At 42.0% G+C, this 24,755-nt stretch overlaps 4 protein-coding genes across 6 annotated transcripts; 3 read left to right on the top strand and 1 right to left on the bottom strand.

The window, feature by feature from the left end:
• The first annotated feature begins 50 nt into the window (after nucleotides 1-50).
• LOC110979208 (piRNA biogenesis protein EXD1-like) lies at nucleotides 51-5,361 on the top strand. Of its 2 annotated transcripts, none has more exons than XM_087148508.1 (5): nucleotides 51-347; nucleotides 823-937; nucleotides 2,028-2,207; nucleotides 2,719-3,076; nucleotides 3,476-5,361. In XM_087148508.1, exons 2-5 carry the CDS (start codon nucleotides 834-836, stop codon nucleotides 4,019-4,021), a joined length of 1,188 nt encoding a protein of 395 aa, XP_087004634.1. In that variant the 5' UTR covers nucleotides 51-347; nucleotides 823-833; the 3' UTR covers nucleotides 4,022-5,361. The 2 variants fall into 2 exon arrangements, with proteins under 2 accessions (XP_087004634.1, XP_022090510.2); XM_022234818.2 differs by lacking the exon at nucleotides 51-347 and adding an exon at nucleotides 487-559.
• A 466-nt stretch (nucleotides 5,362-5,827) lies between these two features.
• Nucleotides 5,828-8,281, top strand: LOC110979224 (piRNA biogenesis protein EXD1-like). The gene is made up of 2 exons (XM_022234829.2): nucleotides 5,828-6,418; nucleotides 6,800-8,281. The coding sequence occupies exons 1-2, from the start codon at nucleotides 6,059-6,061 to the stop codon at nucleotides 7,406-7,408; spliced, it is 969 nt and encodes a 322-aa protein (XP_022090521.2). The 5' UTR covers nucleotides 5,828-6,058; the 3' UTR covers nucleotides 7,409-8,281.
• A 133-nt stretch (nucleotides 8,282-8,414) lies between these two features.
• LOC110979237 (uncharacterized) lies at nucleotides 8,415-13,746 on the top strand. Of its 2 annotated transcripts, XM_087148510.1 has the most exons (4): nucleotides 8,415-9,066; nucleotides 10,195-10,309; nucleotides 10,570-10,663; nucleotides 11,537-13,746. In XM_087148510.1, exons 2-4 carry the CDS (start codon nucleotides 10,267-10,269, stop codon nucleotides 11,826-11,828), a joined length of 429 nt encoding a protein of 142 aa, XP_087004636.1. In that variant the 5' UTR covers nucleotides 8,415-9,066; nucleotides 10,195-10,266; the 3' UTR covers nucleotides 11,829-13,746. The 2 variants fall into 2 exon arrangements, with proteins under 2 accessions (XP_087004636.1, XP_022090547.1); XM_022234855.2 differs by lacking the exon at nucleotides 10,195-10,309.
• A 1,552-nt stretch (nucleotides 13,747-15,298) lies between these two features.
• On the bottom strand, nucleotides 15,299-24,536 carry LOC110980327 (uncharacterized). The gene is made up of 4 exons (XM_022236917.2): nucleotides 24,023-24,536; nucleotides 21,239-21,931; nucleotides 20,861-21,011; nucleotides 15,299-17,621 (listed from the first exon to the last, which is right to left on the bottom strand). The coding sequence occupies exons 1-4, from the start codon at nucleotides 24,099-24,101 to the stop codon at nucleotides 17,087-17,089; spliced, it is 1,458 nt and encodes a 485-aa protein (XP_022092609.2). The 5' UTR covers nucleotides 24,102-24,536; the 3' UTR covers nucleotides 15,299-17,086.
• Between the last annotated feature and the right edge of the window lie 219 nt (nucleotides 24,537-24,755).

Below are 24,755 nucleotides of genomic sequence, written 5' to 3'. Positions count from 1 at the left end.
AATGGTTTTCCTAGTAACCATGATTCCCCTACCATGAATCGAAATGCCATTTTTACACCGCCATTGCGTGCGCGGGGAATTCCCGTTTGTACGCAATCCTAGTTACGTGGAATACGGTGGCCTCGATGGTACATTGTGCACTGAACACAAGCGCCGGATGCTCACGATATCTTGCCAGACTGGCAAAGCCAAGGGATGGAGTATATACTGCTACAACTCCAAAATGGAAAATAAAGAGCAAAGACGGTCCAAACTGGTTCACAATATAATGGTAACCTATCAAACCGCTTCGCAGCACCCTCGTTACCAGGAAAGAACTAAATGGCCATAAAAATGATTCTTTTGAGGTATGTCTGAGGTTTGATATTTCGGTTGGTCAAAGTAATATTGACTCCATTGCGTGTAATATACCATACTACATGTAGTTTGCGTTTTAACATGATATTCTTTTTTTAATGACTGTTTAGAGGATCAATAAAAATGTGGAGTGTGGCTCTTGCGCGTTTTCATCGTTGACAAAGTGCAGCGTGACACGTCACGCTCTACATTCAGTGTCGAGGTGAATCATTTGGGTTTTTTCAGTTTCTCAGATGCAAAAAGCACCGAACAGAGCAAGTGCAAAATTGGCCTATAGAGCAACCGTGTAGAATTTGATGCAAGAAAACGCCGTATTTCAATGAACCGCATCGTTGTTAAATATTATATAGCTACAACCTTGGGAATTTGTTGCACAAAATTACACACGAAATATATTTAAGTCGTGTTTTTCTGGTGAATTCACAAGTCATTTCTTAGTTTGGATAGGACCGGCCTTTCCAACAGCTTCTGCAGGCATGGCAAATACCGATCCTAAAGGTGACATTGATTATGTCTTGAGTGATGCACTGGTCTTCATTTCGGATGAGGAGGACCAGGGGATTCAGAGAGGAGTGAAAAGGTAAGTGGAGGTGGACGAATTCCTCGCCAGAAGATGATGCAGAGGCAATCTGGTGGGTTGATATGATTGTGAGTTAGTGACGTATGGGCTGACATTGTAGCGGCATCTTGTAGCTGAACACTCCTAATGATTGGATGTAGCATTAAGGAAAAAATGTGCTTTTTCCTCTCCGAATTCTTCCAATGGGGGAGGGGGGTGACACAGAGAGCAGGTAGGGTGCGCCTCTAGCTACAGATTAGTTTGGCAAAAATCGCGCCTCCTATTGGTTCAATGCGCATTGATTTTGGTGTGTAAACGCACTCTGGTCTTGACAAAATGTCGATCGTTGCCATAGGCTACAAAGCAACGCAGCAGTCAAGTTAAGGGAAAATCTGATGACAATGGTAACAAAAATGAGCTCAGAGATTATTTCCTTCATGGGCTTAAATCCGGGGGATGGGGGGATGTATATCCAGTGGCGTAAATCAGTGTTGAAAATTTGGGTGATGGGATAGGTGGGGGATGACTTGCCCGGCCATGAAATTTGAACAGCGAGGGGGGGACACCATATACACTAAATAGGGGCCGATGTTCATGATAAAGATGAACATCTGTTATGTTGTATTACATTCACGCAGATTCTTTCATCATGATAGCATATTTATGGCTCTTTAAAACTGCTTTCACTTTCTAGTGATATTGCAAACATTTTTAGTCATTGGGAAATCCTGGAAATTCTCCACAATCCGGTTTTCATCACATCTGTTATGTGTATTACATTCACGCAGATTCTTTCATCATGATAGCATATTTATGGCTCTTTAAAACTGCTTTCACTTTCTAGTGATATTGCAAACATTTTTAGTCATTGGGAAATCCTGGAAATTCTTCACAATCCGGTTTTCATCACAAAAAAGTGGGGGGGGGGGATGATTCAATAGCCCATCCCCCAAAAGTTGGGGGTGGGGACCGTATCCTGGGGATCCTGCAAATTTTCATGGCCAGGTAAGTCATCGCCCATCTTTCCCCATCCCCAATTTCCAGCACAAATTTACGCCACTGATTTCCTTCCAGTCCGCATAGTAATTTCTTGGGTAAAATGAATGGTTAGATCTGCTGAAGATGCGGCACTTGTCCAAGAGGACCAAGTGAAGCCTACTCCGGCCAAGCGCCTTGAGATAGACGGGGAGCCATCCAAGGTAGAGCTCGGTGAAAGTGGACCGCCGAATCAAGTAGACAAGCCTGCTGAGCCATCCCAAACGACGGTAACACCCAAGACAACCGAACCAAGGTCTGTTCTCTCTGTAAGATAGCGGAGGGTATAAGCTGGGGGGTGAAAAAGCATAGATAGGTTGATTCTGACAATACTGACGGGACTGTTTGCATCTCTACACCCTACATTGATTATGAAGCCCAAGTCTTTGATGACTGTGACCTAAATATGACGGTTACCACTATACAACGACATGAGCAACAGACGTGACAACACGACAACGACGTTGACTGTGACTGTGGTTGACTTACAGTAACAATACATGATGGTAACAAGTTTTCGTGGTGGAAGTGGGAAATGCGAGTTTAAAGAGAGTTAGTCTTTGCAAAGTCCTTCGCCACTTGCAGGTATTCTGACAGATGTTAAAAGAAGCTGCGAGTAAGGTAGCGACTGGTGCGGAGACTACTTCATTAAGTGCAAGTGACGAGGTCACATTAGCTCACTTTTCACGCATACTCTCTGCTCAAGCCGCTTCGCTCCTGAGCAACTGATCGAAGAATGAATTTTTCTTTTTTGTCTAAATGAACAGTCCTGCGGGTCACAAGGAAAAGACCTACACACTCGTGGACCAGGAGTCTGAAATAAAGCAAGCTTTGGCCAACCTCCGCGAATGCAGCGAGGCGAATTCCCTTCTAGCCGTTGATTGCGAGGCAGAAAAGCTGGGCCGAGATGGAAAGCTGTCCCTTGTTGCCGTGGCAACAGAGAGACACACCTACCTGTTCGACATCAAGACCCTGGGAGCCAAAGTCTTTGACGAAGGCCTACGACATCTGCTACAGGACCCCAACCGGGAGAAACTGATGTTCGACTGCAGAAGTGATTCCGATTGCCTCTGGCATCTGTACGCAGTCAAACTCACCAATGTGCTGGATCTACAGCTTATGCAGGTAAAAGATTCTACGCCGTGGATAGACACAACTGTTCTGTTTTCCCCGCTGTGCTGTCACCAGTTTTGAGCACAGAACATGCTAATTACAATAATGCGCATGATCCGAGGCCACCTGACGACGGCTCACAGAATCCCAGGGCATAATATATGCACACACTAAGTCTTGAGTAGGTGTCTATGGCAGCATAAGTGCGCCTATCCGATGAGAACTAGTGACTAGATTGACAACCAAAATGATGTCAGGTGAATCATATCCAGTCAATTCATTCAGCCATACTGTAGACACTTCCGGCAATTAGCTTAGTCTTGATTGAAAGTAGCTTTAAACGTAATTTCCTTCATCATGAAAAAACTTTGTGACAATGTATAACAAAGCCCTTTTACCTTTTTTGATCAGATTATCCATCAAGAGAGTGATAAAAGCCACCCTTACTACGGTAGGGTCATGCCACGAGACTTTCAGCGCAGGATCAAAGGCTTTAAGAAGTGTCTGGAACACTACGTTGACGACCAGAATTTTGCTAGAATTAAGAACAGCGGTTTGCCGTTGATGGGCAAGGACGGCGTGAACTGGATGAAGAGGCCTTTGATTAAACAACTCTTGGAATACGCCGCGGTGGACGTTCAAGGTTTTTTCCCGCTTTACTGCAAGCTTAAGTCAGCCGTGGACACGCCTTCAGCCAAAAAACGTCTTCAAGTCGGCTCCCAGCGATACCTCGATTTCTACCAGTCCAAATCGGTCCGCATCTACGACAAATACGAGCTAAATGCCTTTCTACCTTGGCGCGTTCTTCCGGACTCCGTAAACGAGACATTTTATCGGCAGGAAGTCACTTGCACCGGATGCAAACGTCGATTCCCGCGGAGTGATTTTACAAAGACACAACTGCGACTCGGTTCGCAGAAGTGCCCGGTGTGTAAGAAGATTGATAAGGACTGTTGATGGCTTCAACCCATTCAAGGATCCCAAACGATCACACAAGCCTAAATTTAACAAGTAGTTGGGTGTAGAGTGAACCTTGGATTGTTAAAAATTATAGTACTTCAATAAACTGACACTGGAGAGTCGTATGTTGCAGATTTAGGTCGTGCTAAATCTATAACGCCTATCAAGGACTCTTAAAATGCTCCTTGCACATAATGCTACTAAAAGCATGGGAAAGTTTTGATAAAAAGGAGAAGACAGAGATGAAAACATAAACCCTCGATCATGTCTTTTATGGAGTATAGATCAGTTGCTTGGTGAAAGATTCATTTATAATAACTTAGTAAAACGTATGCTCCATTTTTTAGTTTTAATTATATTCAGTAATATTCTTTTACTTGTGGGCTTCGAAGAATTGAACTTTAGATTTTGGATAACTCAGGCAACCTGTTCATTTTTCAAAGGAGATTGATCTCTAGCCGTACTGTTATCTACTTGACTTTTATGCAGCTGATTCTATATAAATTCAGTGTTTTTTGTCTAACAACACGCGAAATAGTGTGACAACTTCAGTGATGTACTAGACCATTCTGTTTATTTGCGAGTAGATGTAATGGCCAAAATTCGTAGAATGAAAATCAACATATAAATTTATTTTGAGATTCCTTGATCACTGATTTCATAATGTTAATTTGTAGATTTGTCATAGATTCGTACAATTATAATATAAATGCTTAATTAGAAGTGTTGTTTTGATTTCTCCCTCTTATCAACTGACTTTGACTCTTAATGTTCTGAAAGTCTGATAAGTTTAACTATGGAAGTTTGTGCAACTTGGAACATTGCGTAAGAAGTCATATCTGACTCCGTCTTTGAATTTGTTGTTGACCTTGTGGTTGGTAATGCGACGGCAACCTTGAACCTTCAAAATATTACCATCATAATCCATCATAATGATTAAATTCAATGTTCTACAGGTGGGGACGAAACACTTGTTTAGACAACATGTACCCGTTTCAAAACTATTATTTGCTTAATGCTTCGAACCTGGGAAAACCATTGATGTTTACTTATCTCTCTAAAGGGACATTCAGCTTTTAAACGAGAAAAAGATAAACACAGGAAGATTCTGTACACCCAAAAGCAGTGCAGTGGTAACTGTAATGTGGATTAGAAGGAAATAAAATGCTGTTGAATCTTAATTCATGCCAATTTGTAATTTGAAAGCAAAACATTTGTTGTTAATGCTGGGCCTGCGGATAACTTCCGTTTTGGTGAGTGGCCGCGTGATATACAGAGAGATACTAGTTCCTGTTGAAACGATTGAAATTAAAACGCGTGTGTGATTGGACTGTGTATCGGAACGTTTGCGTTGATTTCATTTACGCGTCACTCATGAATAATTCACCAAATATAACTTGAAGTTCGTCATTATCCCCTATTAGTCACGGTGTTGTAACCGTTTTTTGTCCTCACGAAAGTGTTTTTGATCCCGTCTTTTGGATATTAATTTCACATCACCAATGATCTTGCTTAATTTTCACATGATCGCACAATGTGTAGGCCTCCTGAACAATGGCTTCACTTATCATAGAAAAAAAGCAAAATGTTTCTTTGACTACTGCTTACTCGTTACTGCTGATTACTCACTGCATTGTGGGAAAATCCATTTACTCATTAACATAAACCTGGAGGAATTCTTCTGGACTCCATTATTGGCAACTGGTCCATACAGACATCTGAAGGCAGTTGCTAAGTAGGGACTGGGAACTCTGACATTTGACATCCGGCATTTGTGCCGGGGATTCCCCGTGTCGGACACGCAATCAGCAAATTCCAGAGGATGCGTCACTATTCGATATCGGTAAGGCAAGGCTTCACAAGATATTTGCTCCATTTGTGTTTGCAGACCAGCTGCTGAAGCAGAACTTGAAAAGAGTAGACCAACCACTGAAGCAAAACCTGAAACTCCCGTGGTGAAACAGGTTAAAGTTGTTCACCTTTTTCAAGCGTGAGCTCAATTTGATGTTACAACGTTAGTATCTACGGCAGGCCATGGCTAGCTCCTATCAAGGTCCATCTTACGACCTCATTGACAAAGCATCAGATATAAGGCCAGCCCTTGCCAAACTCCGTGAAGGCGTGACGAGCTCACCATTTCTAGCCGTCGACTGTGAGGGAGAAAGCCTCAGCCGCAAGGGGCAACTGTCCCTCGTGTCCGTGGCACTGCCGACCCACACCTACCTGTTTGACATCAAGACCTTGGGAGCCAAAGTTTTCGACGAAGGCCTACGAGATCTACTGCAGGACCCCGACCGGGAGAAGCTGATGTTTGACTGTAGGTCTGACTCTGATTGTCTCTGGCATCAATTCCACGTGAAACTCACCAATGTGGTCGATCTTCAGCTTCTGCAGGTAGGTCTTCAACCTTGCTTAGTGTAATTTTGAAACCCTATCGAGATTTTGACTGGCACTGGTATTTTATAGAATTATCTGCGCTATAAATTCAAGTGTTGCTCTAATTGCTTCATAAAGCCTATGGTGACGTCCATAATATGATTTCTAAGTGGGTGCATTTGCCTGAACGTGCATTCTTATATAGCGAGGACATTTTTCGCTAAATGTTGCACGGTAGGTTTGAAACTGTGTAAAATTTGTCAAAACGTGTAGATAACTGCGACCACTGAAGGCTTGGCATGGAAAAAAACCTGAAAGTGATATTGAAAAAGGTATTTCCTCGACCTTCTAAAACGAATCTGAGAAACTGTCAGGGTCTGGGGTATTTCTTCTGTTTAGATCATCTACCGAGAAACTAACCCAGAACCAGTACAAGATGACAAACCAAGGCAGGTGTCATGGCCAGGCAGCAGGCGTCAGCCTATGGCCACTGCCAGCAGGCCTCCGATTAACGTCCAGCCGGTACTCCGCAGCTTCCTGCGATGCCTGGAGCTTTACGTGGACGACAAAGACCTCACCACTGCCAAAGCAGCCGGCAAGGAGAAGATGGAGCGAGAAGGGACGGCAGTGTGGATGAAGCGGCCTCTAGAGGCATCATTGCTAGCGTACGCCGCTGCAGACGTCCAGGGTTTTTTGCCTCTGTACCGGGCGCTGCGGGGAGCGATAGCTAACCCAGACAAGAAGGAACGGCTTCGGAAAGGTTCACAGAATTTTCTCGACTATCTCCGGTCTCGCTCGTTCCGTACCTACGACGATTATGAGAGAAACGGTTTCCTGCCTTGGCGTATTCTCCCAGCGTCGGGGCATGAGCGACCGTACACTCCAGAGGTTTACTGCAAGGGGTGCAAGCGCGCTTTCCCAAGGCAGGATTTTTTTGCTCTACACATTCGAAGGGGAATTCAGCACTGCCCTGTGTGTAGGAAAATCTACGGACTGCAGCAACACTGAACCTAAAGGGTGAATGTCATCTGATCTTCAGGGGCAAGGGTGGATCCAGAATTAAAGTTCACCAAATTTCAAACTTGTTTGTCACATACGGTATAATTTTACGCTTTTTATACTTATTTAGAAGGAAATAAAAAACACCCACTTCTCATAATTTCGAAAAGAAGAGGCCCTTGGAACTGCCCTTGCTAGAAGTTTGAACTATGTTGCATATAGAATTATACCTTGTAAATAAAATACGTCTATGAAAATCATTGTCCTGATGCAAATATTATAAATTATTAATCGCAAACGATAAATCTAGAAAGAGTTGGTCGTAGCTATACAAAATAGGTTCAGTGAATTTTAAAATGCAGCAAAGAGAATAGAACTGCACAAAATTCATCAAGAATCCATAGAAATATTCCATTGCTAGTTTTAAGTCAAGTGAAGGAGGTAACGTGCACAAAAGGTGTTGTAAATTGCTTATATCTTTTGATTGTTATAGTTATTCAGTACTTACAAAAATGAGTTTATTAGAACAAAAGCATCTTTACGTATAAATGTTACATATACATGTAGCACCACTTTGTAAAATATATGTGTGAGATGTAATACCGTATGAGAAATCTAGTCTTCAAGATACAGGTATACCGCTGGTCCAAAATTTCACAACCAATGCTATGTCGTGACTCGAAGAAAAAGTTTAGTACCTTGCTGTGTCAACTTTAACAGATTTTCGGTGATAAACTTGTTTTAACATTGTAACTTTACTGGTAAACATCAAAGGTGGAGCTTGTGAGCTTTGACCTCAGCCACTCTGCAGTTACCCGGTTTGTCGTTTGGTGATTATTGATTCGGTGATAATAATATGTAATTTGCCATGGGACACATGAAGATTTCTGTTTCTTTGGTGAAAAATGTTGAATTTTGCATGCAACACGTCGCGCAATTAAAATGCCGCATAAAAAATTCGTATCGAGACCTTTACGGCATAAAGAGACGCAAAGTTACCTTTTCCAAGAGCTGTATAAAAGAAAAAGGGCAGCACCACACCCGGCGCTCAGTGTTATTTGGTTGTTCGAAGGAAACTGTTTCGCTCAGTGCAGTTAGCGGTAATAGCGTTTTACTCGTTCACCGCTGCGTGGACAAAATCAATGACGCGGAATACAAGTGTTATCAGCCTTCAAATCAAACAAAACACAACCGTACAAACGATTAGATTTGAAGTCTAATTCAAGCATGTGCTTTATATACTGTTCATAGACACAGGTGCTCAATTATAATAATCACGAGTTATTGATTATAATTGCATATTCCCCTGACAAATTGCGTCTACTCTCCAGGATCGGATTTCATTTGCACAGTACAAAAATCAAGACAAACCTTTAGTCACAAGAAACGAAAAATGAAAGTCCATCGCTGTTACATGTATTTCTCAGAAAAAAATCAGTGAACGCCATTCGGTTTCGCATACTAATATGATCCATACTGAAACATGTACAGCGCAATATGGATTGTTTATACCAGCATATAAAGGGACCTATTTTGTCGTACATCAAGAATACCTCAATGGCGTTGTATCGACTAATGCCCATGAGCCAGCAGCACAATGGATATTAATGTCACAGCGACAACTATAATGCAGACCTTCAGCCCGACGCAAGAAGCGACGAATCACTGTGAGTGTAGCAGTATAAGTTGAACAATATATCTTAAATTACACCTAAGTCCAGTTAAACGGGACTAGAAACGTGCAAGGGGGAAAAAAGCTCGGCTAATTGATATGCTGAGCGAAAATGCCGCGCCACTCTCAACCAACATCTGTGGCATGTCACGTCTGTTATTGTTTTGCTGTCTTGTGTGCTGGACAAATATTTTCCCTTTTCGTGAAACTTGCCAAGACGAAATTAAGCGGAAAAGAGGAGGGGTGGAGCATTGATCTATAATACGCCTGGGCGGGAGGAAGGTTGAAATCCTACAGAGCAAATATAGCACTCGAGGAAAAAGGTAAGCCGGGAAAAGTGTCACCATTTCTGTGTTTTATAGCATATGACCATTCCTGCGTGAAAATGTCGCATTATTGTAATGTGACGAACACACAGTACGCGCTACACTTGATCGTAATAATTTACTAGTATGATAATTCCTCGTGGGCTGGGACACCAAGGCGTCTGGCATATGTCACCAAAAATGCTGAAACGGTTTGGCTTGAATTATTTGCATATTTATGATGGGTAAATTTACAATTGCGGATTTTACCGTCCGATCGTGTGCTTTGTCATTATGTTTTTGTTTAAGATATGGCCGTACCCCCAAGGTCACTTCACGGGGAAGTAATGTGACAGATAAACTACAAAGATGACATAAATTACAATACAGGATATGCACGTGTATACCGTTTGTGCACAACTGCTTTTAAAATCGGTACAACTAACTCTCGATAGCCGAGCTCGAGGAGTCGTGTTCACGTCTTTAATATGGAGTGTGCCTGCACTTTGGATGGCTCTGCAGGGTGTGAGAAGTCCCAGACAAGTGCAAGAAAGGAAAAGACGCACCAGGAGTCTACAATTTAAAGTTCACAATGCTGCATGATGTATCTGGCTTGCACATTTTAACTGGTTAGCATAAACTGTGATCCGCGAGAGAAACAGAGAGCAGTACAGTGCAGGTCAATTACTGTTCTCGTTTCCGTGTATGGAGCTTGTATTTGAGCAATAGAAATATTGATGAGCTGTGAATATTCATAAGGTCAATCTTGGATTCAAGGTTAACGATTTCAGCAAGAAATTTGCTTCCTTTGCTCTCAGTGAAAGCCATTAAACACGGGCACGTTCAACTGCACAATACGTACGCCGGTATGAGCATACCCTGTTAGTGGTATGCAGGTACGTAAGGTATTACAACTGAAAAGGGAATTGTCAGGTGAGTGTTAGAACTGAAATTTCGTCTTTGCTGCCTACAGGATTTAATGGCCTGTATTGCTTCATCTTTCTGGTTGATATTAATCTGTTCTTTAGGCCTTAATTCTTCGTATTTTATACACAACAGCTTAAAACAGCTTAATTTTAGGCATTATACTTTGTCTTGATTTGAGGATGAGGTTGAGCATTGCACGTCGGTCGAGTTTCCGAATATGCTGAATATCGGTGAACGAGTTATTCCTAGTTATTTTTTCTCTGCAGCTTATCTGTGGATTGTCTCGGTGTGCATAGGCGTCGTCAACTCTATCCTTCTCGTCATCCTGCTTGTGTGGCTATGCAGACACCCCAAACTCAGGTAAGACTTTGCAAGATGCGGTCTTGTTGAGAATGCCTCCCTTGTAACTGAAGGGAATTTTTGTAGGGTTAAAAAGACATATTGGGCACCGGTCTCCCTGGTATAGATTAAAATGTAAACTGGATCAGCTGGATGGACTTAAAATACGTGTCCATCAGCTATAAGCTATATGTACACTAGAGGTTATCACTTCTATGTTCACGCACATACACCGACATCAGCACTTTTGCAGGTTTGGGGAATGGTCTTCCAATATTTCCGGAAAAATGAGATGAGAGACAAAACAGAAGAGTTCACGAAAAAGTACACACGTGAAAGGAAAAAGAGTGTTATAGAGAAACCAAACAGAATTGATAGAGGCTTATAAATGAGTCTACTGTCAAGTACACGTTCGAAAAAGCTATACGCCGGGGGCGTAGTTTAGCGACATAATAGCCAACAGGTATTTGAGATATCAAAGCAATAACCAGGAACATGTCTAAGGAACACAGTAAAAGGAAGCAGAAGCATGGTTTTTCTCAATACTTGGCATATTTCTTACCATTTCTGCTTTTTTAAAATTTTTTTTGAAGAATACGTCTTTAATTCCGGAATGTGTAGTTCACTAAGTTGAGAAACAACAAAAAACGTTATTTCCCTTTTTTCCACAATTTTGGACCAGTTCTGAATCAATTCAAGAGTTTGGCTCTCGATTGGTCAGAACAAAGTCATTACACAGGCATTACCAAAGGCGCGAAAACAGCCAGTCAATGACCAAAGGAGAAAAATGTTGGCATTCAGGCTCGCCAAAATAAACTCCAACTGGATTTGAAACCAAACAGGAATGCTTTAAATAACAAATCCAATGAATTTCTGGATTTATTTTCCCTACAGAGGAGGATGTATCTCCTCGAGGACAAAGAAACCCAAGACGGAATCGCCGAAGAAGATACTAACTATCGACTACCGCATGTCAGACCTGGATGATGCATTGGAACGCTGCCCTCAACGGCAAGGCGCTTTTATGATTGGACAGTCTGTGCCGCAAGAGGGCCGGCAGCCAAGTGTCCAAGTTCATCACCGTGGCGACGAGCTCCAACTGGATAACCCATCGTTCACTGCTGCTCCCGAAAACTTTGCAGATGCGGTGTACGAAAACACAAGCTTCTCTCCAAAAGTTACATGAAAAAATGTGCGAAATGAACGCCACTTCAAAATGTAAAAACGATCAAATTGAGGAGAACACAGGGATTATGAAACTATGTAGGCCCTTCGGCGGTTTCATCAAAGATCTAGTGTTTCTGGGCTTTTTCGACCTGTTTCTCATTGCAGTTTGCTTCAACACAAAGTTGGACCATTTATATCTTGGGACAATTTCTCTTTTTTTTTCCAGAGTTAAAATTTTGTATCGGCAGCACTTGTGTCATATTTTAAAGTTAAGTTTGTAGTGCATTTTCACCATGAATTGGCAAAAAAATGTGGAAAGAATTCCATATACGAAGTTCACTTTTTAGGAGAAATTTTTGCTCCAGGACAGATTTAAAAAGGGGCGACATTTATTTTTGGGGGATAGAGATGTGAAAGGGGGTTCAGTAACTTAGGGGGACAGGTTTAAAAAGAAGGGGCCCCACGCAATAAAACGGCAAAAAAGTGAGTCCTTTTGCCGTTCTTTTTTTCCCTACTATATCCTCTACCGTTTCCTCTTTCCTTCACTATCCCGTCCTTTTATTTCTCCACAGTTTTCCTGTCATTAGTACAAGGATTATTACAGTTAGTATACACATTTAAGACATTTAATCCAAATTGTGTCGTAAAGGGGAAGCGAACCTGCAATGAAGAGAACTGTTAGGTATAGAAATACAGCAGTCTAACTGACCACGCCACACGAGCGCTTGTTGCCGGAGAAAGTCGATATGTTCCATATAAAGTTACGGTTGAATTAAGGAGAGGTCAAGATGAGGTCAAGATGAATATTTAAAAAAATTAAATATTTATGAAACTGAATATGTAATTATTCACGAATATTTGTATAAATTAGAATATTTAAATATTAATAAATGTGGCTATCCGTTGTTAATATAAGTAGGTTGTGCCAAAGGAAATCAACTAGGTAAGGTACATGTCTGAGCACAATTGACTGTATGACGTGAGTTATCTCCGTACGTCGTATTATGTAAACCAAGAGAGAAAGAACAAGTAGAAATGCAGTCGGCCGTACGAAAGAAGGAATTTCAGTCCAATGCTGTATAAGAACTCAGGCTAGGTGGAGTGTTGCTTCATCCATTAGCAATACATGCACTATGAGCGAGAATTGGAGTCGCGCAATTGGTGACAGAGGTGACTATCCACACCATACAGTGGAAGCGACCAGTTTGGGTTCTACCTGGCCGAATACATGTGGCGCTGCCGACATGCAGGAGTAGACCACTTCAATCAAATCCTTAAGGATGTTCTTCTCCTGTACAAGCCTACCCTCACATTTTAGAGCGCAGATAGCCACACAATAATCTAAAGACAGGTTTCAGCTCCCTTTTCCCCTTCCCTCTCTATAAATATAGAAAAAAACTCCTCCAACTGACAAGCACTCTCTAAAAGACTCCTCCAACTGACAAGCACTCTCTAAAAGACTGAAATTTGGCCCTTTTTTCCTTCTAAACAAATTGTCCAACTTACAAACTGTCTGTAAAAGAAATTGGGCCCATTTTTCCTTCTAACCAAATCCTCCAACTTAAAAATTGTCGCAAAACACGCACTATTTTCCCCCAAGTAAAAATTGTACATGTACAGTAGGGCACATTGCGCGGCACCTCGTGAACTGTGTAGATCCATCCAGACAGATGACGGCCCTCTGCACTCCTCGTGTTGCGGATTCATGCATAAAATTACCTCAATGCTTGTGGCAGCCCAACCCCTTCCGGATATGATTCGGTTCATGCGCACACGTCGTGCGCATTCGCCATGTTCTTCAGAAGCAAAGATGGCCGCCTGTCGATGTAAACCTGGTCCATGTGTAGCTCCAAAAGTGTGCCCAAAACTCCACATTTCTGTCCTATGATGTTCAGCTCTTCAATGCCTATTGGAATCGTCTTCATTCAGCGATCAAAGTAAGGATACTTTTGTAGTAATTACGCGATATTACAGTGGACTTCGTATATGGAATTCTTCCCAAAAATGTACACAGGAGGCGTAAACTGTAGCTCAGAAGGTCGCAAGACACGATGTAAACAAATATTTCATCTGCGTCTTGTATGAAAACTGCCTTAAATAAGTTTTGATTCTCTGCGCACGGTCACTCGTTGTATGACAGCGAATGTTTGAACTGCAGAAGACTGGTGTATGATGCCTGATTTCTGTTCAACATAAAAAGCTTCGCACGCTGTTGTAAAAATATTCACTCAAGAATCAGCAGGAGGGCGATTATGATTTTAAATTCAACTGCACATCAAGAGTTTTAAGCTACTGTGACACATACACGTGCTGGACTTTCTTTGTCGTCACATTGCTTACAATATGTGTAGGCCTAGATGTAGATAAAGACAAGTGACTAACCTGCAAGTCCAGATCTCTCGTACAGTTTCTCGTACTCATGTCAGACAGCATGGGGTTTGAGCAGGGGGTAGGGAACACGATGCAAGTTGTAGCTGCAAGATCAATGACAGGTCAACATTTCCCTCTGTCGAATCGTAGCGGTACAAATGCAGCAGTAAGTCTAGCTTGTGTGCATGTCCATGGTGGAGGTTGATGGTGGAGCACTACAGGCAGCGATATTCCACAATGGCCGTCCCTGCTGTTCGTTTGCGAGCAAGCTTGAAGCACAAGTGATGTAGTGGCGTCTAAAATACTTCTAGCGTTATTCCTATTGTAATTCAAATTAGCCTTGCACCTTGCACAGTCAAAGGAGTTGATAACAAAAGCACAGATTTATATGTTAAGTAGGCAAACATCGAAAAGCAATTCTTGACCGTTTGCAATTTTCCGTACCCACGAGATAACTGTTAAATTTAAAAAATTAATTAAAAATGGTTTGATTTCCTCAGGGTAATGAACCCGTTGTCAAGGGAAACTGTTTTCATTCGTGGTTGTATTGTCTATTGAAAGAGACAGAAGTATAGACGGATTCGCTGAGGCCATTACTGTAATGTCCCCGTCATTCAGGTGCGCATTCCTATGTTTAACGATTTGGGTTGGCGGTGCGCATGGTGCGCTCCAATACGGGCGATTCAAAATAGTGCGCCACGAAGAGTTTGCAACACGCTGGCCAATCATAACGCGCGAAATTTGTCGACCATTTCTAAACGCGCATTGGGTAGACAAATTTCGAGCGTTGTGATTGGCCAACGCGTTGCAAACTCTTGGAGGCGCACTATTGTGAAACGACCGCATTGGCTGATGAGGAAGCATAAAATGCGTATCTTGTTCGCACGCGTGGGGACACTGTAGTGATGGCTCCTGATTCTTGTTCCAGGTCTATATAGTGGCCAGTTGTTTTTCCTTCACCAAAAATACGAAGCAAAAAATGTTGCCAAAGTTCTCAGCCATAAAATTAAAGTGAATTAAACTTGTATTTTCGTTTGCAAATATGCTGATTAATTTGTCGTAAAAAATCATTAAAAAATAATAAAATTGTACAAAAAAGTAACTCTAGAAATATTTAGATTCTCTTGATTAGAATAAGGCTTAGCCATTTATTAAAGGATCCATGCAATTCATTTTCTAGGACAAAATTTGCATGCATTTTATACTCTTCCTTAATGTATGAATCCTTTTGGATTTAACTTTATTGAAAAGTATCCAAGCTTTTCCGGAATCTGGACAAGTGAGGGCAATGTTGCTGTGATATAAATTAGGTAAAAACTGCAGTTTTCATGTTCATGTTTTAATCCCAAAATTTTTCTTTTTGAAAATATTGCTGGGAAGAGGTTGCTCGCTTATTGCCATATATCTACTGCCAAGAATACTACAGAAAAGTACAACAAAATTCAGCAGTTATTGTGCACAATTCACTGCACTTCAGTGCCTAGGATGACATCACAGATTTGCTTATGAATATGCAAATTGGCAGCTGCATGAAAACGAAAAAGGTTCCAAAACACAGATTCAATTGAAAAACAAAACTTGAAAATTTCGAAGGTTGCAATGAAAAAATTATATTGCATGGTCCCATTAATTCATCGAAACTCATATTTCACCCTGTTAAAACAAAAGTTAATAATATCCACATGACTAACTCAAACATGCACGTCTAGTAGCAACATCTTTAAAAGTTTATGGACTTGGCGATGATTTCTTTATTTAAAGGAGCCTCAAATTCATAAGCACAGAAACCTTTCTTTTCAGCAAATATATACAAGTCGCTCAAAGTTATTTCAAAGATGGATTTATTCGCCTGAAGTTGATCTTTTGCAAATGCTTGCAAAATTTATAAATTTTGAGGTTTAAAGATTAAAAGTTTAGGCAATTATCCTTCTCGAGCAGAGGCACCCCCATTAGATTAAAAGAGCCACATTAATCAGTATTTTTATTTAGTTATTTTGGCAGCGATGGGACCGTAAGGCGTGCGTGAAATAGTCGTTTGTGAATCAGCAAAGTTCAGTTCCGACCAAACGAGCCTCGGTCCATTGCTAAGAAAATTGCGCCCTCTATTGGTCCAGCTCGAATCTCATAAACAAAACCGTAAGACGCGTGCCAAACGCTATTTGTGGCTAACCCGGGATTACCCTTGAAAACCACAGACCTCTTTAATGAGTAGGTTTGTGCTCCTTAATTTGATTATTGCACTTTACAGTGTGTTTACAGGGTCAAAGTGGCGCTACGTCTGAAAGGTACACGCACGCGTGCATGTTGTTGTAATTCAGGTTTCCATACAAATTTGAAAACAATGAAAAAAATATATACAAATAAACGAAAGATCTAGTTGAAGCTTACAGAAATTTCTGTGGAAGTTTTCGAAAGGATAACTCCTCTTTTGTCTTAAATTCTCGTGCTGCAAGCTCTGAACTTATCTTTGACAGTCCGCCCACAAAACTTGCATCTAGGCATTTGTTAGCGCATTAGTGGGCTCCCAGAGCCGGGACGCCGGGGCTATAAACAATCTAGGAAGGATGCATATCAATGTCAGTTCCACTCGTTTTTCTTCAGTACTTTGCTGAATGTTCAACGCGTAGGCCACCTAAACTATATCATCTGTGCGGAGTCATTGATAGCCCACTCTACAGATATGTCGAAGACGGATTTAGAAATTATTGAAATCCCCCTTTAGAATGTCACAATAAGCTTTTAAAACCCATTCACGGCACCTCGAGAAAACGAGGTTGGTATTTTGATGTAAAAACTAGATCTGAGCAAACCAGGCAAGCAGTAAGGAAATAAATTTACTACCTTAGCAATGTTAAAAATAGCTCTTACGTCATTCGGGATTATGCAATAGGCGAAACAGGTCAATGGTTACAGTTCAACCACGGTTTCCTCCTCAGGTCGGATCGTTACATACGGTCTATTATTCCACGCTGGCCAGGAGGTCCTCCCGCCGCTGTTAAAGGAGTCCTTTGGCGATAGCCTATCAGTAACAGCCAAGCCGTCTGATTGGTCCTCAGGCTCCATCATCACCGGGCCGAAACTTGTATCCATGATGGTGCCCTCCTCGTCCTCGCTGTTGCTATGCACTGTACCATCTGCCGTCAGCAGGACGTCGGGCGGGACGCCACGCGTGGGGAACATCTCGGCAAGGACCTGGTAGTTTCCCCGGCCGACCGCGCTCTTGTTCCGGTTGTTCTTGTTCTTGTTCCGGTTTTGGGATCTCTTACCAGAGCGGCCGGCCGGTTTCTCCTTCTCTTTGGGGCCGAGTTCCAGCGTGATCGTCTTATTAGCGTCGGGATCGTTCTCTTGGAACACCCAACCAGCACCAGTACCAACTGGGGAATTTTCGGTGTCCAACTCCCCGTAATATTCCTGAAGATGCAGAACTTTCTCGTAGTTAGACCTCGACACAAAAATAAGAAAAATATAATTAGGCCAAGCTGACTTATCTAGTGTGCTTTTTTTCTGCAGTGCAAAAATATAGAAAATTACTCATTTCACAATATACATTCTGCACTTGTGTTTGAAGGAGAAGATAAAATTTGAAAGAGTCCCTTTAAACCTTCATCCAATGCTCAGGAAAAAATAGAAAAATCATGAACTCGTCATTTTCGACTTTGTGGGACCCCGTTCCATTTCCCATTCTGAGTCCGTATGGGATTTCACTAGTGTGAACAAATATTACGATTTTATCGGAAATGACAGAAATACAAAAAACTGAGCTCGACCTTATAATGATGGGACAGAAATACAAAAAACTGAGCTCGACCTTATAATGATGGGAATTGGTATAATTGGGTTCGGAGAATATAATTACAGGAGAATCCGCGGATAGTGTGGATTGGAAAGACACACAAGAACTACAAGCACTTAACATCAGCATCATTTGCTGGGGGCTTGCAGATTGACCCCACTTTGACCTCAGCGATTCTCAGAGTTGTTTTGACAAGGTGGAACGCCCCTGGGAAATCACTGGAAGACTAAAAAATGTCAAAACAGGGATGTGTTTTTCACGCACCATTTAGGGAGACAACTGGCGCTGTTATGGACGAAAACGACGCTGTTATTTTCTTTTACACAGATAAATTCCCTTTAGCCAGAAGAGCCAGTACTGCTTGATAATTCCGGATTTGTGATAACTTCGAACAACCAACTAGACATTTACCATTTTTTTCATTCTGTGAGAAAAGCGAATGTTTTTACACGATTTCGTGTAGTGATTGAACTTATAACTATCCAATGGACATCTGTTTAAATTTCAGATGGGCAACTGGTTTTACCGCTTCAGTGAAAAGGTCACAGACATGACCCAGAGAGATCATTGTTTTGTCGAGACCGTCGGTTTTGACGCGTCTCAAGGTTATACTATTGATGCGATTCCAATCTCCAACAATACACACTCAGTCTAAACTAAGCTTGTGTTTGCTTTTATCCACCTCTATGAGCTATACCGTGAAAACATATTTAAATGCAGTGTCACGCTCCCAATAAATCACATCACGTGACCAGAAATAACATTCGGTTTAGGCAGCCTACATGAGGTCATGTGTATATTCAACACGACCCGACCAACGCATTCTATGCTGAGCGCAATCGAACAACAGTAAAACCAACAATAAATATTGTGCGGTTGGGTATGTCTGAATTATGCCATATTCAGTATTGACAAGGACTTGTGCAGTCTGAATTCTTCATATACTTTCAATGGTGGACGTACCGACACGAAGAGATCTTCGCAAGCTCTTCAATTATAGTTCTTTTCATGTGTCTTACACAAAATTAAAGTAAAATTTCGTTTTCGAAAATTTGCGATGGGAACTTTGAGAATTACAGTTGCAAATTATACTGAGACATTCAAGGTGGGAAGCAATAGGCGAATTACATGTATCTATAAAGCACAATCTGTTTTACATTTGGATTTCTTATTTCCCCTGCTGATGTCACATTTTGTGCAGATGCATCATGGGTACCAAGCATTCTGCTCATGATGGTAACAGCCTGTTTCCTATCGTGAGCACCGTTGGAGCAAAACATCACCTGACATGTAACTTGATGCATTACCTCCGCTCCTATCAAATGTTACACGCCTGAAAAACTTATCCAGGGTCCCTCTTCGTATTGGTGTCAGGATGTTGATGGACTGACACCTTTGGCAAAATATTTGTTTACACCGGCCTCTAAAATTAATGAGTCATTGCCGACTGAATGAGCCATTACTTTACGGAGAAGCGATCAAAATAAGATACGTAAAAGAGAAATGAGTCGCAGCGCCAGCATGAATGATTAACCCCAGCTCTATCCCTAAACGTGTACCACCCCAAACCTCTAGCACACAACGCCAATTGTAACTCTATAATCTGTGACATCAAAATACAACTGTAAGTACTTGAAGCAAGCAGGAATCCGGGGAGGGGGCAATCTTGCTGCTCCGATGCCTCTCCCCCAAAACAGAAAAAAAAATAATGACATACGGTAACGGTAAAACAATCGGACATAGCAAATCGGATTACCCTGACCCCCTGGGAAAATAATTCCAGAACCTGCACCTGTGTAGGTTTTGCTCAAGCAGACGCTGAACCCAATTTCATTCTTGACCGAAATCTGAGTCATAAATGCCCCACGTTTCCAACACGTTAACATTTTTAGCATGATGTTTACGAAACAGATCGGCCGATTTTGTCTGCCAAGATTTCGGACAAATTTTCCTCAACAGACCAATAGGCCTACGTCAAAAATTTCCAAAGTGGCAAAAAAAACCCCAGATTGCAATTTAAAATACCCCTCGACGCCTTTGGAACCGTATTCCAGGATAATTCATGACAATGTGAACGGCTGTATTTTGAGAACACCGCATGCAGTGCGAAAACACCTCAAGGGTCCACCGACCTGAAAATAAGAAATTAAATTAGTGATGACGTGAGGGGGTGACGCTACGTCAGAAGCAATGTAATTCTCTTTTGAAAGTCAAGATGGAAATCGTCCTGTACATTCGTGGCCTCTCCTGCATCCGGTGGCTTTAGTTTGAGCCTGGATTTGCGGTTATGGACAATGATTTTGGTGGTTTTGATTGCTTGAGCCGGAGGCATTGACATGATTCGGTACACATCTACTCCATAATCATCTACATGACTGGCAACGTAAACCGACAGTGTAAATAAAGAAATGGAGTCAATACCCATCTAGAATTTTCCCTGTTTTCCTTTGAAAAAAAAAAGACTAAACCTGATAAGCATGTTCGCTTTACTCCCGCGGCTGTCAATAACTTTGCCTTGTCAGCAATTCTAGATTTTTGTTAAATGATGTGGACTTTGTTATTTACCCTGCGCTTTGCAAACAAAGACACACATTTATAATGAGACATGAAGTGACGCATTTGTAATACAATGAAGCACTGCATTGACGGGAATGGGGAAAAAAACTTAAAGGTGAATCTACATTGTTCAATCAAGTTAATTTAGGGTGGAAATCTCCTTGTCAAAGCTTTTATTAACAATGGGACAAACCACCAGTCGAGTTGAATTAGAGAAATCGGAAGAAAAGACTAGTTTCAAATTAACCAAAATTGTCAAAACATTATGCTCGTTCAATTTCGAGAGCCGTTCTGGGAATGTCTATACGCAGACAGATTGATTTTGAACTTACTTCTTCTTCTTCTTGAAGTTGTAGTATCGACTGTTTGCCTTCTGTTTTCTCTTTTTGGCTACTCGATACACAATGACGAAGATGATGAAGATAGCCACCAAGGCCACGCCGATAGAACCCCCGATGATGAGAAGAAGTTTCTTGAGTTCATCTAAAAAGTTGAGAAAATCTACTAGTTTTTACAATACTGGTAATCTGTGTTAAGACTGTCTCCAACATTTGCCATTTCTGTTTAAAAAAACACACACAAAAAACACCTCTGCTTACAATAGCAGAGGTGAACTATATAACTTTTAAAATGGTTAATTTGTCATTTGAAGTACCACATCAACTGCAACTGAAAGGCGTTATTGCGGACGTAGTCGAAATCATACTGACCTCTCTCGTGATCCGGATCCAGACCAGGACCGCCGCCTATTACCGTGGTTACATTTAACGTTACATACACGGTCATTTCTTCCCCGTCCGTAATATTTGCAACTGCCGTTTCGGTGGCGACAATTTCACTTGCTTCATACAGGGTGGACGTCATATTTTGTGGCGGCGAAGTCAGCAGCTTAACTGACCCGGAAGTAGTTCCGGGCTGTATAGTCTGGTTCCCTTGCTCCATGGTGGTATTGTGAGCCGTTTGTGATGTGCGAGCAGGTGCCCCGGTGATATTGTGGACAACATATCCGGCAGGTGTCACAGTTTTTGAGGTGGTCGAATTCGTAGTGTTTGGAGGAGTGGAGGCTGTTCTCGTAAGCTCAACAGTTGTTGTAAGTCTTTCGACGGTCGTTGGAAGGTTTTGTGTCACCGGTAACCTAGTTGTTGGTGAACCAGTCGTAGGTTTTGGTGGAGTCGTGTTTGATGATAAACCTTCTGTTAGCCCCAAGTTTTGGGGGGTAGTACTCTCTGGATCAGAGTCATTTTGTGCTGGGCTCGTCACAGAAAGATTGCCGGTCACGGAGTTTGCCATTTCGGGCTTCAGTGTTCCTTGATGTGTCGACTCGTTTGTGTTTGATGATAAAGTGATGGTATTCAGGGCTACAGCAGTAGTGTCGGCCGATACGTGTACCATAAAATAAGCACCTGGGATGTCCGAAATGAGAGAGAAAATCGACAAAACTTTATAATCAGATAAGCGCTACAAAATATAGTGGACACTGTAAACAATTTCAAATTGCCGTGAGAAAGGAAACTGATTTGTTTTTCCATACTCTGACTCCAACAATGTTCCTAAATCACTTTATTTAGATTCCACGTCGACAGATAACTGACAAGGCGTTACCATGGCAACGGTAACGACAGAGCGTTACATGCAACTGTCCCTGCCTGGTGAACTTTTGATAAGTAACAAGGTTGGAAAGGACACACCAAGGTTATCTTATCAAAACATTCTTGCGCAAACAGGCTTGTCGCCTTTCAAAGCAAAAGATCGCTTTCGACAACAATGCATTTTCGACCTTTGACACTCAGTTAATGACCTTGTGCTTCCCAAGCGCCTACATTACTTGATACACAGAGACAACAGGATAAATTAGTGACCAACAAACAAATTGTCAAAATTATCTGTCATGAAAAAGTAGGAAGAGGTTTGCATAAACTAAAAAATTCTGTAGGAAGGCCAAATAAAATTATGACTACTAACCAACCAAAGCTCAACGTAACTGTGAAAATTATCGTTGTGCACAAATCAAGTTAATTTACACGGTTCTGGCCAGCCACCCATTGTGACTTAAGGTCCGATCTGAAAATGTTTAACTTGCCCAAAAGGTGGCTCCCAGAATGACACTGTGCTGCAATACACGTCCTGAAACCTGACTCAAATGGGGCGCCAGAAAATTAAATTAATCTATTTCTGTTCACAGTGCCTTTCTTAATTCGAAGTTACCCTCGATATCAGCTTATTTAACCACGATTGTGTAGTTCGATCCAATAACGAGGCCAAGTCGTTGCGTTATCTTCAGGAAGACATTGAACCAGCAATTTCCCCCTTTGACATCTTAAGTCAGGAAGATTCTCATTAATTAATCAGAGATGATTTCCTTGTTACAGCTTGGTCGGGCAAGAACTAATCTCTCGCCGTCCACATATATTACCGGTACCTAAACTTTCGGCACAAATATCAGGTGTGTATACTGTTTGTCAGTCCTGAAAACGGTTACATGGGTACATATTCGCAGTAGGAATTACATGTAGATGAATTGGGGCAAGGGAGTATAGCTTAATGTGATACCTTGAAGTATCAGACATTGTGGGTGCCTATGTAATTAAACACCGACAGCAATGTTTTTTATCATCATTGGCAGGTAAAGGGGACCATTTTGTCATCTGACCAACTTGGTACACCAATAAATTCAGCCCTTTTGAGGTTTTGTTGGCAGGGGAAAGGAACTAGGTGGTGGGAACTGGCTCTTCATTTTCTTCAAATGTGATATTTCCCAAATGTTGAGTAACTCCACCATTTGAGTGACAACACACTGATCTACAAACGAAAATATTTAAGTTTCAATTTGAAGAGGTAGTCCCGGGCCTACACCTTGTAATAAACCGGACATGAAATTCAATTAGCTGAGCGCCAAGAGACCGCGGACCGGTGATTCCCATGACTGAATTTCTACTAGTACGGTTCCACTTCAACAAAGCTAATTCTCCGATGAAACATCTCTCTGTTTTCTCTCTTGACGATACGGTAGCTGATTTACTCCCGGTAGCAAACCAATTTTCTGTCCTTTTGTCGCATGATTTTGCCTAGGGGAACTTCCCTCTGGTGCAAATGTACATTGTAAAATAAACTACAAGAAGGGTTGCCACTTTGATGAAAAACGCGGGCAAAAAATAATTGTGTTTGACGCTGCAGCCGATGAATTGTTTCGCGCGGGATTCTTTTAGGTTGAAAGGTTGCGACTTTTTCCTGGACTCTGCCCAAAAGCACAAGTGCAAATATGACACTAAGGACGAGCTGAGGAGGTAGAGAATTCCTATCTAGAAAAAACTATGATTCTTGATTGAGTACATATGCTCGTTGGTATTGCTTACCATTGTGTCGGTTTCATTCTATGGAGCTGCTTAACGGCATGGTGAATTAACATGATGTGACTGCAATTCGAAGCAGTAATAAAGCTGTAATATTTTCCAACATCGAACTAAGTGAGGAATGTTGACCAAATTAGTACTTACAGGTCCAGAGAGCTAGTGCACATGCCGAGGCAATCCCCGAGTGCTCCTGCCGATACAGTCTGCGTGCACGCTGCTCCATCGCTGTCTCTCCGGCTTCGCGTACAGTCCGAGTCACAGGGATTTCAACGTCAACTTCACCTTAACCTTATTCATGACAGGCATGCTGTGCGTATGCAAGTCATCACAGGGCCAGTTTAGTACCGGGTGCTGGAAAGTCCTTGGACCCTTGCGAGACTACCGTGCAGACTGGCACAACCGCAACCACTCGTCATTCCTCCACCCAGTCTACGTGGGTACTTGTTCAATACCCGGGCACCGACCGACAAGTCTGTGTCAACATTTCCCAGTTTTCAATCAGCCATTCATATATTTTTTAGGCTGCTGCAGGTACAACAATGGATGCGTACAATTCGGCTCCCGCGCTGCATGTGTGTAGTTACATCTGAGCGCTGAATTACCTCAGGTGAGGCTGGGTCTGTTACAAGCGCAGGAACAGGTAACCCGGCTGAACTCAGTGCAAAGTGCTCTTTCAGAGCTTTGCTGATCCCGCAAAACGTGCAGATCGTGCCAGCAGTACCGCGTATCAGAACGGTCTGACCGAACTGCACGATGCAGACATTGCATTCGATACTTTTGTTTCACTCGTCATGTTCAACTTTAGTCATGTTGTCGGATCTCTGTGCTTGCCTGGCACGAAATTGGATTACGCCACTGACGCAGGATTCCAGGTGGG

The sequence above is a fragment of the Acanthaster planci genome, linkage group LG18, assembly GCF_054643075.1.
Source record: "Acanthaster planci isolate LZ-2023a linkage group LG18, COTS_SCS, whole genome shotgun sequence".
Lineage (NCBI taxonomy): Eukaryota > Metazoa > Echinodermata > Asteroidea > Valvatida > Acanthasteridae > Acanthaster > Acanthaster planci.
Note: the sequence above shows the minus strand (reverse complement) of the source record. Positions and strands in the feature narration are given on the sequence as shown.